At 37.7% G+C, this 14,625-nt stretch overlaps 1 protein-coding gene across 2 annotated transcripts in view; it reads right to left on the bottom strand.

The window, feature by feature from the left end:
• Positions 1-14,625, bottom strand: part of neurl1aa (neuralized E3 ubiquitin protein ligase 1Aa) — a 113,094-nt gene that overhangs the window by 17,876 nt on the left and 80,593 nt on the right. For both annotated transcript variants that reach the window (XM_015347660.2, XM_015347661.2), the window contains exon 4: positions 2,791-3,471. In XM_015347660.2, the coding sequence (XP_015203146.1) occupies positions 2,791-3,471 (681 nt within the window). The remainder of the gene's footprint in view (positions 1-2,790; positions 3,472-14,625) is intronic.

Below are 14,625 nucleotides of genomic sequence, written 5' to 3' on the forward strand. Positions count from 1 at the left end.
TAAATACAGTAACTTAATCTCTGTGTGTAAGTGATTTTAGATCACCAGAATGCAGTTTCCCCATTTCTGGCATAAAATGGCAAATAAAATGACCTTTCTGACATTTAATGGGTACTGTATATCAAGTCTTCTTTAAACACTTTACTTAACAATATGACTGAATTAACAGGGCTGACTTTATTATTGGTCCAAGAGCATCTTTATTAAAAAGGTTTAATAACAGAACGAATGCTCATCCTAAAAGTAAAGGACAGTAGATGTACCTAATGTAGTGCTGTGATACTGTAGACATACTGGAATGTCCTACAGTATTTGCAACACACAACATATGTTTTGAGGCTCAATAGGGGTGACTTTAGGCACTTTCTTCCCAATGAATTACATTGTGCTCCTTGGCACACACAACATTTTTGGACATCAGATTCTAGCATATTTATCACCATCTGGGGACAAAACCTCCACACTCTTAATTTATCAGAGTGTAGCCACAGCCAGGTTGGTTCCTTCATACAGGCACTACATACAGTATCTAAAAAACATGTAAAGGTTTATTCCATGTTGAAAAGAGAAGAAACACAGGGTTTTCTTGCACCCGACACCCAAAAAAGGCTCCACAGATGAAATATTGTCTTTCTTTTCGTCTCTTTTCAGCATGGAATAAACCTTTACTTGTTCCATTGATGCCTATGCACACTGATCTAGCTACCTACTTGAACTACTTATCTACACTGCAATTCAGTTCAATCCATGGATTCCAGTTATGTATTGTATCTACTGTACATGTGTGCCTGTGTATGTACAGTAGAGTACATGTTAAAGGTAAGGATCTCAAGTGATTTTATTAATTATTCCTGGAAACATTTTAAGCATATTTCTAAGTATGCTCCTGTTGTATCATTCATAGGGGCTAACTTTACCCTTTTGCTGATATCAAATTCTTGAAACACCTCAGATTTCCCTGATGAGCTTCACATCAGTGGGCTCGTATAATCAAGAAAAGTCTGTTTTTCAGAGTTCTAATTGTAAACCTTTTACCATTTAAACATTTAAAGGGTGTAAAAGGTGGTTACTACATTTTTTTCCTTAAATCATGAACTTATAGAGAAGACACATTTTCTATATGCAATAGTACCTGCCTTTGAGAAGGGTAGTTCTAGCTTAGTTTCAATAGACAGGTAGACGATTGTAAAGTGGATGAAGATTTAAACAACAAACGTGATGTTTTTTCTTCTCAAGTGCTGTAGCTACATTTTTCTTAAGAAATCAGTCGTGTTAGGATGCTTCCCAATTTAAGTTTCAGAAATTATAAAATGGATAAAGGACAGTAAACTAGCAAGGACACTGCATACAATGACTAAGATAAGGGTTTGGAGGAAAAAAATATTTCTATTACAGTAATAAAAAATGTTTTTTATGCTTAGATTAACTTCATTGCTGACTAAATGTAGACAATAAAGGAAACCATGAAAAGGCACAAGAAAAAATGTGCTGACTATACAATAATCGGAAGGTGAAAGTGGGATTTTTGCCTAAGTAACCTGATTCATGCAAAACCATGGGTCAAAAAAGGGGTCTAAAGTGCTTTCTTTTGTTTCTGTTGCCAGTGGTGACAATCTGTCAATTATATGGCCAGGTCTTCCACCCACAATTGACATTTATATTGATGCAAATGTGGATGTAGATCAGAGTCAGTGAGGTTGCCAGTGACATTAATAAAAGGCCTGTCTGCTGGAATATCTCTAACATACTGGCATGGCAGCACTAGAGGGGAAGATGTCAGTACCACTAAGTGGTTTGACCTGTGTTGGTAACTTTGTTGTTATACTAGCAAAAAGCATTATGCCAGAGGTCAGAAGGTAAGTGTAGAGAGCAATTCTTATGTAGAGATTGTCATCAACCCTTGGAAGTTGGTGTGGAGTCCCTTGAGGCTTAGGCCAAAATCTTGTCTTCGACTTTGATTTTTAAAGGTTAGATGTCATTTAATTCCTTGTCACGGACAACTGGTACAATATAACTGCTTTCCACTTTTGGTAATGGATGTATAGCAGTATTTAAAATATTGATAGTACGGTATTTACTAAAAAGTCAGTCTGCATTTTGTTCTTGAAAATTCCCTCTGCACCCTGAGTGCTGACTCACTCTCCCCTTCAGCAAATGTTCAAGCATTAAACTGGTTTTAAGCTGTTTCAGTAAGTCATGAGGCACTGCTTATATTAAACAGTCAAAATGGACTGTCATTAGGCAAACGGTTTTTCTGCATTAGCCAAACAGTGCAACAATTTTTGGCGCTGAAACAGCCATAAAAGGATAGACACAAGGATAGACACTTTCAATTCTTCATAGTCTTGTTTATCCAGCTTTTAACACAATAAAATACACATGCTAATAATAATAATAAGCCTTACGTCTTCAAAATAGCAATTTGAACTTCAGTAGATAGTGAGTTGTGTTTTATACATCACCACATTGCTTCAATTCAAATTAATAAAAACAGTACAGCCAGTGTACAGCAGCCCAATGTAAAAATAAAACCTGAAATGCTGCTTTTGTAGATTATGGCGTTTAAAAAGGCATGGAAATCAAATGAAAAACTTGATTCTTATCCACAGCACCAACCCTCCTCCCCTCCACTTCCTGTCTTGTTTCCAGTAATGCCATGATCTCTCATTCAGGAATTAAGAAAAATAAATGTTCTAATGTTGTAAACAGCTTTATCAGATCAAATGGTTGCATACAAATCCCACGATTATGAAATTTTTGAAGTTTTTGAAACTTTTAAATCAGACTTACCCAAAATCTTCAGCTGTGCTACTGCACCATGAAGCCCAAAGAACATCCAGAGCGGACGGGAGTTATCCACGCAGACTTGCATACCAGCGTTTGTGCCGTTATGGCTAAGAATGACCTCGCCCTCTTGGTTAACCAAGAAGCCAAGAATGTCGCCATTATGGAGGGGGGTGGGTACTCTGCAGACAGCCCAGAATTCCTTGCGGTCTACCAGGGACTCGGGGTTGTAGGGCAGGTCGCTGGGCCGCAGCACACTAGGGTCGCAGGAGGTAACCCCATAGGACAGTGAGCCGGAACGAGCCATATTGGATTTGGCGATTTTGATGAAGATGGTCTCCCCTATGTGGAGCGGGCGATTGGTGAACACCAGAGTCCTCTCTTCGCGGGTGTGCTCAGAGCGCGCCACTGTTTGCTCGTCCAGGGTCTTTATGTGAGCCCCCCGCAGCTGGTGGAAGTGCAGGTCACTGTCCAGGTGAGAGGGCAGCAGGTGGGACTGCTGGGAGTTGAGAGAATTCTGTGGAATCGGGCATGCGGCCGAAGTCAGCTGCAGATGCTCCTCTTGAAGGTTGAGGTCACAGAGGCTGACTGAGAGCCGGGCCTCGTCTGCCTCTCTGCGCAGAGAAGACCTCCGCACAGCAGTAAAGGAGCGTGGGCGCAGGCAGTCTGGTGGCACAATCTCACTGTCTGCGAGAGGTGGAGAAAGAGAAAGGCATCAGGCCACAAGCAGACTGACAGAAGTGTGTGAGTGCTGGAATGCTAGCTGATTGTGAAGTGTTTCCAGTAGCAGTACTTAAATGTGTAACCACTACAGGTAACTCAAGCTAATTATTATTAACTTAATGAAGACCCACAAATAAAACATCAAGGACAATGCCTGCAATAAAAACATACAATGCAAATTCAGAATGAAGATGCGAGATTACTCGTGTGCTCATTTCTTTGAACAAGTTACACCAGTGTTCACATCTCTGCAAAGGATAGTTGTCAGTTTAAAATCCATTTTAGGGCAGCTACAGTAATGAATGAAGGCTTCAGTGGAAGGAGGCCTACTGTATATCTAAGTACTACTTCCTCAGTAAATTGAAAATCACTGTTTGAGCACAGTTGGGTTGTCCTAAACTGTCTGAAAAACAGCTTGGACTACACCATAGAGCTGATGTCACTGGTGTTTGATGTCACTAATGGGAATGTTGAAAGACATTGTTCTAAAATGTAACTATTTTGTTAACATTGTTCAAAATGTAATGTAAAATATACCTTAATATAAATGGTCTGTAACTGTCATTTATGCCTCCTATCATTATATTTTTAATTCTGTACAGTACTGTGACATTTATACACTTTCAAAGGGGGAGTCTGTAAGGGGCTCTAAACATTGACCAACAGTGTACTGTATGGGCCAAGAATTCCTTGCTGTTAATCTGCTATTTATGTGAAAAAAGTCAGTATTTTTTTCCAGGATTAAAAAGAATGACTGAAATTATGGATAAACTCAAAGTCTGATTCCACGTTTCCATTTAGTCAAACAAACGTGGTAACATCTGTGTACTTAGCCTGCTGTATTGGGTTCCCATTATGCAGGAATGTAGTTTGAAAACTCTAGCAGCATACAACAGGACTCAAAGCTCCACTCATACAGTATATATATATACACCATGTATATAAATAAACAGCTATATTTACCCAAGTGAAACTATGTACAGTCCTTGATTAGCTAGTGGACTATATGACTAGATGCATATGACAGCAGGGATGCATGCAGTGTAGCCAAGTGAAACACATTTGTTACCACTGTTTAAATATATTTCACTCCCAACCAAGAAAGGGATGGCTTTTCCACAAGATTGCAGTATCCCCTTTCCCTTTCCCATTTATAGCTGCCTAAAAAAAGCTCCTCGTAACTAAATTAGGTGATTAGGTGGTCAATGTGCTGCAGTTGTGAAGGCAGTGCTGTCGCAGAAAGCAGACACGTACAGTACATGAAAAAAAAACTAACAAACATTATTGTGTTCTGACTTTTGCACACCTAGAAAATCAGAGCCCCGCACTGGTTAATTTTAACTCCAGCGAGGTGCTAAAATTAACTTGACATCAGAGATGAGCGTTCAGCAGAAAGAAGTGTCAGGACTTCAGAGGGAGAGCGCAGCCTTCTTTCCAAGAGACAGACGCCCTGCTCTATTCTAGCAAGGCAATATCCTACATAAGTCAGAGGTCAGCTATTTACATGGCATCACCTCTCGGATAAGGAGCAGCATTTATAAATGGAACTGAAACTGCTATAATTAGACTTATTTAGTGTAATAATGGATTACTAACAACGGCACAGCAGTATACTGTTTTCTTAAAAATGGCTAGATGATCAAGTCAAGGCTTTTGTTTATAGTAGGTTTTTTTATTCAACCACATAATTAAGTAATAATTTAGTACTGCTGCATCTCAGCGCTGGGGCTCTGGGTTCAAATCTGGTCCTGGGGTGATATCTGTGTGTAGTTTGTTTTTTCTTACTACAGTATGTTCGCATGTGTTTGCTCCAGGTGCTCTAGTTTCCACACATAGTCCAAAATCATACTAGTAGGTTAATTGACTTCTGGGAAAAACTGGCCCTGGTGTGAGTGTGTGCGCGTCTGTGTGTGCTCTGCGATGGACTGGAAACCTGTCCAGGGTGTATCCTGCCTTGTGCTTGGGGTAGGGTCCGGCTCCACTGTGACACTGTATGGAACAAAGGGGTTATAACATGGATAGATGTGGTGATCCAAATCCCAGAAAAGGCATGGGCTGGGAAGTGCAGTAAAGAAGTAAGATGTGATATTTCAGAAGTAAGACCGTTTTTTATACATCATTCTGATGCACTCTATTGCATTAGATGTACTGGATAACATTACATCCAGTACAATTTTACAACAAAACATATGATTTCTCAAAACCTGTAGATTTTCACAATGCTAGATACTGTATGATTCCTTATTTTCAGAACTGCTGAGCATTTTATTTTGTGTGCGGTTCTTGATTAGCTAAGCTACAGTACATTTAAATGCTCCTTTAGCTGTCTGTTTTTAAGGCATCCCTCTGGAATGGCATTCAGCGATGTTACATATTACCATAATACTCAGTCATATTCACAACAACTTTATAGTTGAGGGACCTTGTGTTTCTAAGACTCTGGTCACAAAAGGTTTGCTTCCATTTTAAGTAAACAAGTCAATACATTTGTAACTCATCCAAGTGGGCCACACATGCACCTTTAATCAACTGCTGATGGAAACAAGGCCTTCAGAGGGGAAGTGCTGTCAGGACAGGTCGATACTGGTCATGATGCTTCTTACATAAAGCTCTGGAAAATCTTAGGATCATCCTCATGGTGGTCACCAAGGAGATTCGTTTACAACAAACTTTACAGGCTGTTGGTATTGCACAACGTAGCTATGCAGGGGGTGTGTGAATTGGCAGGCACCGGCTATATTTAACCATGTGTTTTGGAAACACATCTAAGCTTAATATCATTAACCTACCATAAGAATTATTCATGAACTATCCAGATCTGCATTACTGCTTATTTAGTCTGAAACACATAATACTGTAATGGATGTCTGCACTATGTATCTAAATATAAATATATAGAGATATCTGATGCATTTCCATTGTAAGCAATATACTGTATATTTGATGTCCCAGTCATATCTGTAAGTTGTAAAAAGAGTTGTGGCTTCATACAGTACAGAAATTCTTTTTTTAAGATCTACCGCACCGCAACTGTGGCTTATACTGTATACTGTAATCATGAAGTGTATTCGCACATACACTCCACTTAATGCAGCAGATATAGTAAATGTATCTCCCACTTTCACTGTAAAAGATGGATAGCCCTTTTTATTACTTTCATGCCCAACCTTCCTTTCAGAGGAAGTAAGATGTTTGTAGTTATTACATAACCAAAAAATATTTTTGTAACAGATATCAACAGGGCATAATAAAAGTCACAAATCTGAAAGGTAGCAGTTGGTAGAAAAGTCTTTTGTGTCTTACTTAGGTGTATTTTTCTGTATTTTTGTATGATGAATCAGACCCTGCCAAGTGATCTGGAAACATGACCTATCCAGCTCATGCTCACATGGTAACAGATTCCCTTTCTCCCATGTTTCTGTGTTGTCCGTGTAATTCGATCTGTACAAATGATAGTACTTACAGTACAGTATGTTGTTTAAATTAAATTGGTGCTAGCAGCTTGTCTGTAATTTGAGAGCATGTTTTGTACGGGAAACTTGCAGATGCTAGCTAGCAGGACCTTTACAAAGAGACCAAAACTATTTTTAGCATTTACTCCTCTCCTGTTTCATTTTCAGACCAATGCCTTCCACAACCAATGTCATGAATACTTCTGATTAAATACAAAGATCCTAAATCTTAAGCAGAAATGAACAACAGCTTTCTTTTGGTATTGTGGTAAGCTTTTTTTCTGTTGGCCATAGAGAATGACAGCCTAATGCGTTACTCTGCTCCCATTAAAATGACAAGCTGTCTCAGACAGGGACAGTTTACCCCATTGGTGCTCTTCTAAACTTCTAAACTTCTGTTTCGTCAGTTTTGGGACTAACTGATAAAGACCTAATATAATTTAAATTAAACCCTGAAACTTTACAAAATGCAGGAACACACTCAAAAATACAGCAAAACATGGGTCAACAGACCCCCATGCAACTTTAGTTAAATTAAAAACCCTGTACAGCCTGGAGAGGGAATACAGCATCAACAAGCAGTTCTATACAATACGTTTTGAGCTACTGTGGTTTAGTGGGCTTGAGTCAACCAGAATATCCTCTGTTCTCTGGAATTTGTCAAGTACTTGTGAGCTTGTAGTGATGTCAGTGAGAGCAGTGTTAATTCTGCTGTGGCTACTGTGCATGGCTGTGGATGTGCATGGCTCTGAAGGTTCTGGCAGTGCATAATGTGACAGAAATCATGCATGATTTTTATCTCTTCTTATTGATTCTATAGATGTACACAGAGGAAAAGTTTTCAAAATTAAAACATCCATCCATCCATTTTCTAACTGCTTTATCCAATATAGGGTTGTGAGGGAGACGGAGCCTATCCCAGCAAGCAAAGCAGGATACACCCTGGATAGGCCACTGGTCCATCGTAGAAAATTTAAAAAATAAATAAAAATACAAAAAACATATAAGCTTCCCAATTATACCTTCTGTATCTGCTGGACTTGATCAAATCATTGAGATTTTTTTATAGTAGCAACGTAGATTCAAACAAAACATGGGCCATGTACCAACTATAAGCTCCAAAAACTACAATTCAAAAGGAGATTTCCACCTAAGATAGAAATAGCTTTTTTCCATCCAAAAGCCACCACCCAGTGAAGTGTTTCTGATGCTTAGTGCGTGGAAGATGTTATTTAATCCAGAACAATATTTGATAAACTCATTATTAACACCAATTCCCCTTTCAAAAGTGCTGCTTTGTTCTTAAAGATAAACATGGTTTGAGAAGCTTGGGAAAAAAATAACAGCAACATATTCTGTTAGACAACTACCACAAGACAACATGAAAAAAAACAACTAAAGCATGTACACTAAAATGACCATGTTCTGATGCTTATTAAACCTGAACTTTTCCTCTTTTATCAGGTTTCCCAGGGATAATGACTGGAATTCTCATGGTACAGGAATCTGGGCTGAAGTGAGCAAATCACATTCCCATGGTGAGTTAATTTACTTTTCCTTGAAAAACATTCTCATCATTTACAAGCTTAAGCAGCATAAAATTATTTTTCTCTGGAGAGCTCATAGAAGCCAGGAGAATGTATGGTTTGCAAATGAAACAGTAATTTTACCTCTTGAAAACAGACAAATATTTTAAGGAAGAACACTCTTGAGATAACATAATTCTTTTTTTTTAATGTATATACATTGAGTTTTATGGAGACTTTATGTATAACCTTATGTTTTGTTGTTACTGGTCTACTTACTGGTAATCTGCTTTCTTAGCATGTTCTTCCCAAAAGATTTTATGTGTTTAAGCAGCATTTTGCGTATGTGTACGTACATGTACATTTCTCAGTTGTATAAAAATATAAGAACAACACTTTTTCATTTGTTTCATGAAAATAGTATGTCACTGTAGAAAATTGAATTGAAAATACTTATAACACACTGGACACTCTTCTTCTTCCGCAACCGATTTTGGAATTATTTCCAAGCAAAGGAGAATGATAAATGTTGTTAACATTGTGCATTTATTTTTATTTTCCTGATTTCAGATAGCCGGGGAAAAAAAGAGAGAAAATTGAGTTTGCGATCAGAGCCAGCTCTGAGCACTCTCCTGGGACAGGTCAGTTTTAAAGGGTCAAAATACTCAGTTAATTTTGAAAAAGATCAATAAAGGTTTCACTCACTGAAAGAACTAATCTAAACTGACCCCATGGGAAGGAACTGAGAGTATGCTGCAAGACCTTGTCATTTGTGACTGAAGAGATGATCCCTTGAATATTTGGCATCTCACTCTCTTTAATCAGATCACACGCTCACATGTTTAAGCAAGACTGACACCTGGTAAATCATGTTCCTAACTGCTGAAACTGGGAAAATGGCCTGCTTAATACATTAATGATCCAAAGAAAGAGAATGTGTACTGTATGTCTAAATATTATACAGTACATACTATGACTTAAGTATTGCATATTGCTGGCATGATCACTTGCTGGACTTATTGTTCCAATTGTTCTATATCCTGTAATTGAGGAATGCTATGCTGGGAAACGTTTTTGGAGAAAGATGTCTTGCATGATGTTTTAATTTGTTCCATTACTATTTCCTGGTTAACTGAATTCTTCATTTCATTTTTTTTTGCAATCAAACTTTATACTTTTCCCAAATATGTAATGACATTTTCACAATCCTTATGAGCAATACAGTAGGTGTAATGCATTCAACTTTTTTATTTACAGAATGAAATCCAATTACAGATTTTAAAATCTCTAGAAAAGATCAGAAAAACGCACGGGTGTGTTTTGGGTGTCAGTTTGACTATACCTTTATTTACAAGTTGAAGACAAGATGAACATTATGGAGGAAATCATGGAGAGGACCTTAGTTATCATAGCTGAAAAGTGTGCATGAATGATGGCTGTCAAACTACGATTACTAAGTACCAATTGAAATGGAGCTTCAAGGAATAAAAATTCAGCATGCTCAAGGTATAATCTTCTGAATTTGCAACTACAAGCTGAATTCAAATATTTATTTTTTTAGTGAGGACATCAAAGTGGGTGTAAAGGTTCTCTGCTCATTATTAAGTATGGCACAACTCATTTCTTTAATACTTTCATTGCGATATTACTCACAAGAAAGTTTTTTAAGGCAGACCCCACTCTTTATTGGACATTATAAGGCTTTCAGTACTTTTAAGTATTTGTCATTTTAATTTATAAATTCAAAACAAGCCAAGCTCAGATGCAAGTGTTCTATACCAAATGCTTTTGAAAACAAAGAATAAAGGTGTTCAATAGATCTACAGTATGTTTATGGGATATTTGGAATTTCACACATCTATTGTCATTAAAATATCCCGTCCACTTTTCAAATGAGCAAACGCTTAAAATCAGCCCTGACACTTCATTACATCTAAGCCAGCAATATAATTTAGATCAAATTTCTCTTAGAGAAGATCTCAGCTCAGTGCTAAGCAGTTGTCGTTTCTTCTTGGCTACTTGGTACATTCGACCAATTTATTTCACATGTGAAAAAAGGACAGAAAGCTAAAGTATTTGGAGCAGACACCCTTGTAGACATTATACGGTAATTGTCAAAATGATCTGAAATATGTTTTCACTGGAACAGTATTAGGCAGAAACTACTTAATTTCTGAATAAAATCCATATGGTTATGACGACTGATAATGTTTTTTTTTCTAGATTTATGGACAAATAATGACCATTGCTTTGGTTTGTCTGGTTTATTTCACATTTTTAACTGGGTTTGACTGGCTTTGACAGCTTTAGGTCAGTGTAGGGTCACCTCTACACAAGGTCAACCCTCATGAGAAAGGGGGATTTATGATAAGTCTCCCTAGCTTTCAAGGCTCAGCACAATCTAGTCTATGCTTGACTGGGCACAGAGTTCATTTCTGGGGAGGTTCTGGGGAGAATTCATGCCTATGAGCTTTGCAGGCATGGCTGCACTGCACCGTGCAATTTGTGGAAAAGCATGGGATTAGGTAAGTAATGGAACCTGTTTATCAGACTTGGCAGGTGTGGTGTTGTATCTGCTGGCTCTTTGCCAATCAACCTTGTTAGTGTAAGTTTTTACTAGAAAGATTGAAAACAGAAAGTCAACAAATGTTCAGAATTCAGCCAAGCATCCTCTACAGTATGACAAGTCATTGTGGTCAGTCAGGAAAAGTCTCTCTCTTAAAAATTAATGTGTACTGTATGTGTTGTGAAAATTCAGCTAGGAACAGATCACGTTTTTGACACTGCAGAATGAATAACATGGTGCAGGTAAGGGGATGTTAAAACAATGCAAGCCTTACAACAGTTTATCAGTCTCCAAACTAGCCCTAAAGTAACTTCACTATTTGTACTACTAGTCCATTAATCTTCTTTTTACTGAGGTGATTTCAAGTTAACTACTTCATTGCAAATTGCAAAAAGAAAAGCGACAGTAAGAAAATAGTAGATACATTTATTATTCACATTTATAAGAATTAAATATAATCACTTTTACTGTCAACATTTTTTTTTCATTATTACTCAAAGAGACCTTGCAGGGCATTTTCAAATGAAAGAAAAAAAGCTAAGGCTAAACACTTTTGGACAACATGACTTTCCTGGATTACTTTCTGAATTAGCTGACCTGCTGAGTTCAACTTGCTCAATTGAATTCCAGTGCTTCTTTTGTTTTGGAGTCACAGGGAGGAAAAAACAAGTTAAGGTGCCACAGAAAGAAATTACATAAGCAGGAAGCAAAAGTGTCTGCGTATGCAAACAAATCAATGTTCTGAAGACCCCACACAGGTCCAATGAGATACATACTCTAGCTCTGTCGGTAACATTGGCTGATTGATAACGTGCTTGTCTGGTTTACTTTACAGGATTTCAAGATTACTAATGATTTCCAATGAAAAAGTAATGTTAATCATCTGTCAACGTTCATCAACAATCATCTGCTCTATTTGAAGTCTTCCCAATGCACAACATCCTTCTGCCTAAAAAAAGAAGACCTTAAAAAATGACATTTCAGCTGAATGCTTCCTACTTTATTTTGATTTCTAGTCTAATAGCTCATAGACTAAAGAAAATAAACTTAAACTGTATTGCTGTTTATACATGTTTTTAGAAAAATAAAGAATACAGCATTTGGATGTTGAGTAAATGTTTCACCAACATTTTGACTCATCATAATACACTCAAATGACTTTGATCAAGGAATAAACATTATTCACCTCATTAGTGAGACATTGGGCACAGGTGATGTGCTAATTTAACCTGTTTAATGTCAGTTGTGTTATAAATCAAGAAGGATTAGCCAAGCAAGAAACCAATGTGATCAAGAGAATAATGCCTTCATGCCACTGGTATATTGGACAGTGGACCCAGTGCACTATCCAGTCAGTTGCCACTGGGTGGTCACAGCCAGCAATTTCTAGCATGGCAAGGTTACAGCCAGTCACACCCTGTCAAATTAATATGCACTAATCTGGGACATGGAGTCATCACACCTATACAAGATCAATAGTCTGGTCACCTTTTAAGTCATTGGGTTTTAAAGCAGTTGGAAAAAAATATTTTTATCATATATGCAGGTGATCAGATGGCTATCCATTACTTATTTGAACCAATAAAGTAAACTGATCAAAGCTTATGTGTTCCAAGACTTTACAAATTGTGGATTTAAGGGAACCCTACATGACCTATAATCCCGCTGGATTATGGCTCTCCACAAATCACCTATGGTCTTGTCACTACAGAGCTCCACTTGTAGTGATTGATGATAACTTGATTACATGGCATTACATTGATCAGGTCCTGAGACCTCACTTGCTGCCCTCTCTGTGGCCTCCACCTGACATTCCAATGTGCCAGACTTGAACCCCATTGAACATTTGTAGCCACACTCTACAAGCTTGTGACTTTCTCGGTACAGCCCCTGTTGATCAACCCTGCTGATGACAAATGTTAATCAGAAAAATAAATTCACCTGTGTAGTGTCTCTTCAATAAAATATCAGTGTGTCTACTACAAAAATGTTTGTAATTTCCCTTAATAATTGAGGATTTTTTGCATCTACAAATAATAAATTCCTATGTACAGTAAGTACTTTAAATGTGTACATAAACTTATTACCCATGTATTTTATTTTTGCTTTTAGGTTTCACTTAATTCTTTTTTCCACACACAGATATCACAGCCCACAAGTCTTCATAATGTACTTGTTAGCAAAGCTGTAAAATATATTAAAATCAAATGAATCTACTCTGAGCCCTCACCAAGTGTTGGTGCCATTACTCATTAAAATTTTGCACTGCTGTTTCACTTACAAAAATACCTGTAGTTACAGACTCACGATTATGACATTTAAAGGATTACATGCAGCGCGAGTATGACTGCAGGTCTTTGTTAGCCATTTCTGTCTTGATACAATCCTGAAAGGTTCACTGAAAATATTTTTCCTTGATTTCCTCTTAGTTTGGAATGATTAAAGCTGAGTGTGTAAACCTCACCTCACACTTTCTCTTACTCCATAAGAGAACATTCTAACCCAGAACGTACTTTATTGAGGATGAGGACCAAAATAAGGCAAATCATTCAATATCTATAGGCAATCTGAAAATAATAAAAAAATGTGAAAACGAAATGTGAATAACAACATACTGTATAGACTAGACATTACAATATATTGAAAACAGAATAAGGTTAAAGTCTGGAGCCACTTGTCTGTAGCAGGGATATTCCTGATTATAGATGCCACATTTCTGATGAAGTGTGGCATATGATTCTTGGAAATCCAGCACGAATAACTCTCAGCGGGAAGTTGAGAACAATATTTTACTAATGTTTTTTGGTAGTGAAATAGAAAGCACAAACATCTGATCCATTCTGCCCCTGGATGAGGGCTGCTTCAGAACAGAACACTCTTTGTTTCTTCACGTTACTAACAAGCAACATCATTTCCTCATTGATGATGTTCAAAATCTCCATGCCAGAGCTGAAAAAGATGATGACCAATGCATATTTATCTACCTGGTTAGCTTGGTTGCTCGGAAATTGGATTTCCTTTCAATAGTTTTAAGCAAAACTCCGATCATCTCTGTCTGCTGAAATACTATTAGCATGATAATCTATGCATGATTCTAATGCAAATTCAAGCAAGGTTTCTCCAGAATTTGGCTGTCCATCTGGCCCTGAGCTCTGAGGTACTGATCTAACCTGGAAACATCAGTACAATTTAATGTGATATTATATTAACCACCAGAAGGCAAATGTAAAAAATATTTTTTTTATTTAATAATTTGATTGTATTTCATAAAACACTTGTATTGGCATACTGCAAACAGTAATTTAATAAGCTATATTAAAGTTTTTAAAGTTTTCAGACATGATGCCCACCAGGATGGCAAGGGTGCACAAGGTTGAGTTATGGATCCAAGAGCAGGGGTGTCACAGTCCATGGGGGCTAGTGGCTGGTGTACTTCAGTATGAGCTCTACGTCGCAGGAAGGAGAGCAGGGAGGAGACACAGGGACAGGACTGTGCTGGGCAGTCTGCATTTGGAGCTAGGCAAAACAGGCACACAGATCATTGGGGCGGTATTCAGGAGGAGTGCCAGGAACC

The sequence above is a fragment of the Lepisosteus oculatus genome, chromosome 4 (assembly GCF_040954835.1).
Source record: "Lepisosteus oculatus isolate fLepOcu1 chromosome 4, fLepOcu1.hap2, whole genome shotgun sequence".
NCBI lineage: Eukaryota > Metazoa > Chordata > Actinopteri > Semionotiformes > Lepisosteidae > Lepisosteus > Lepisosteus oculatus.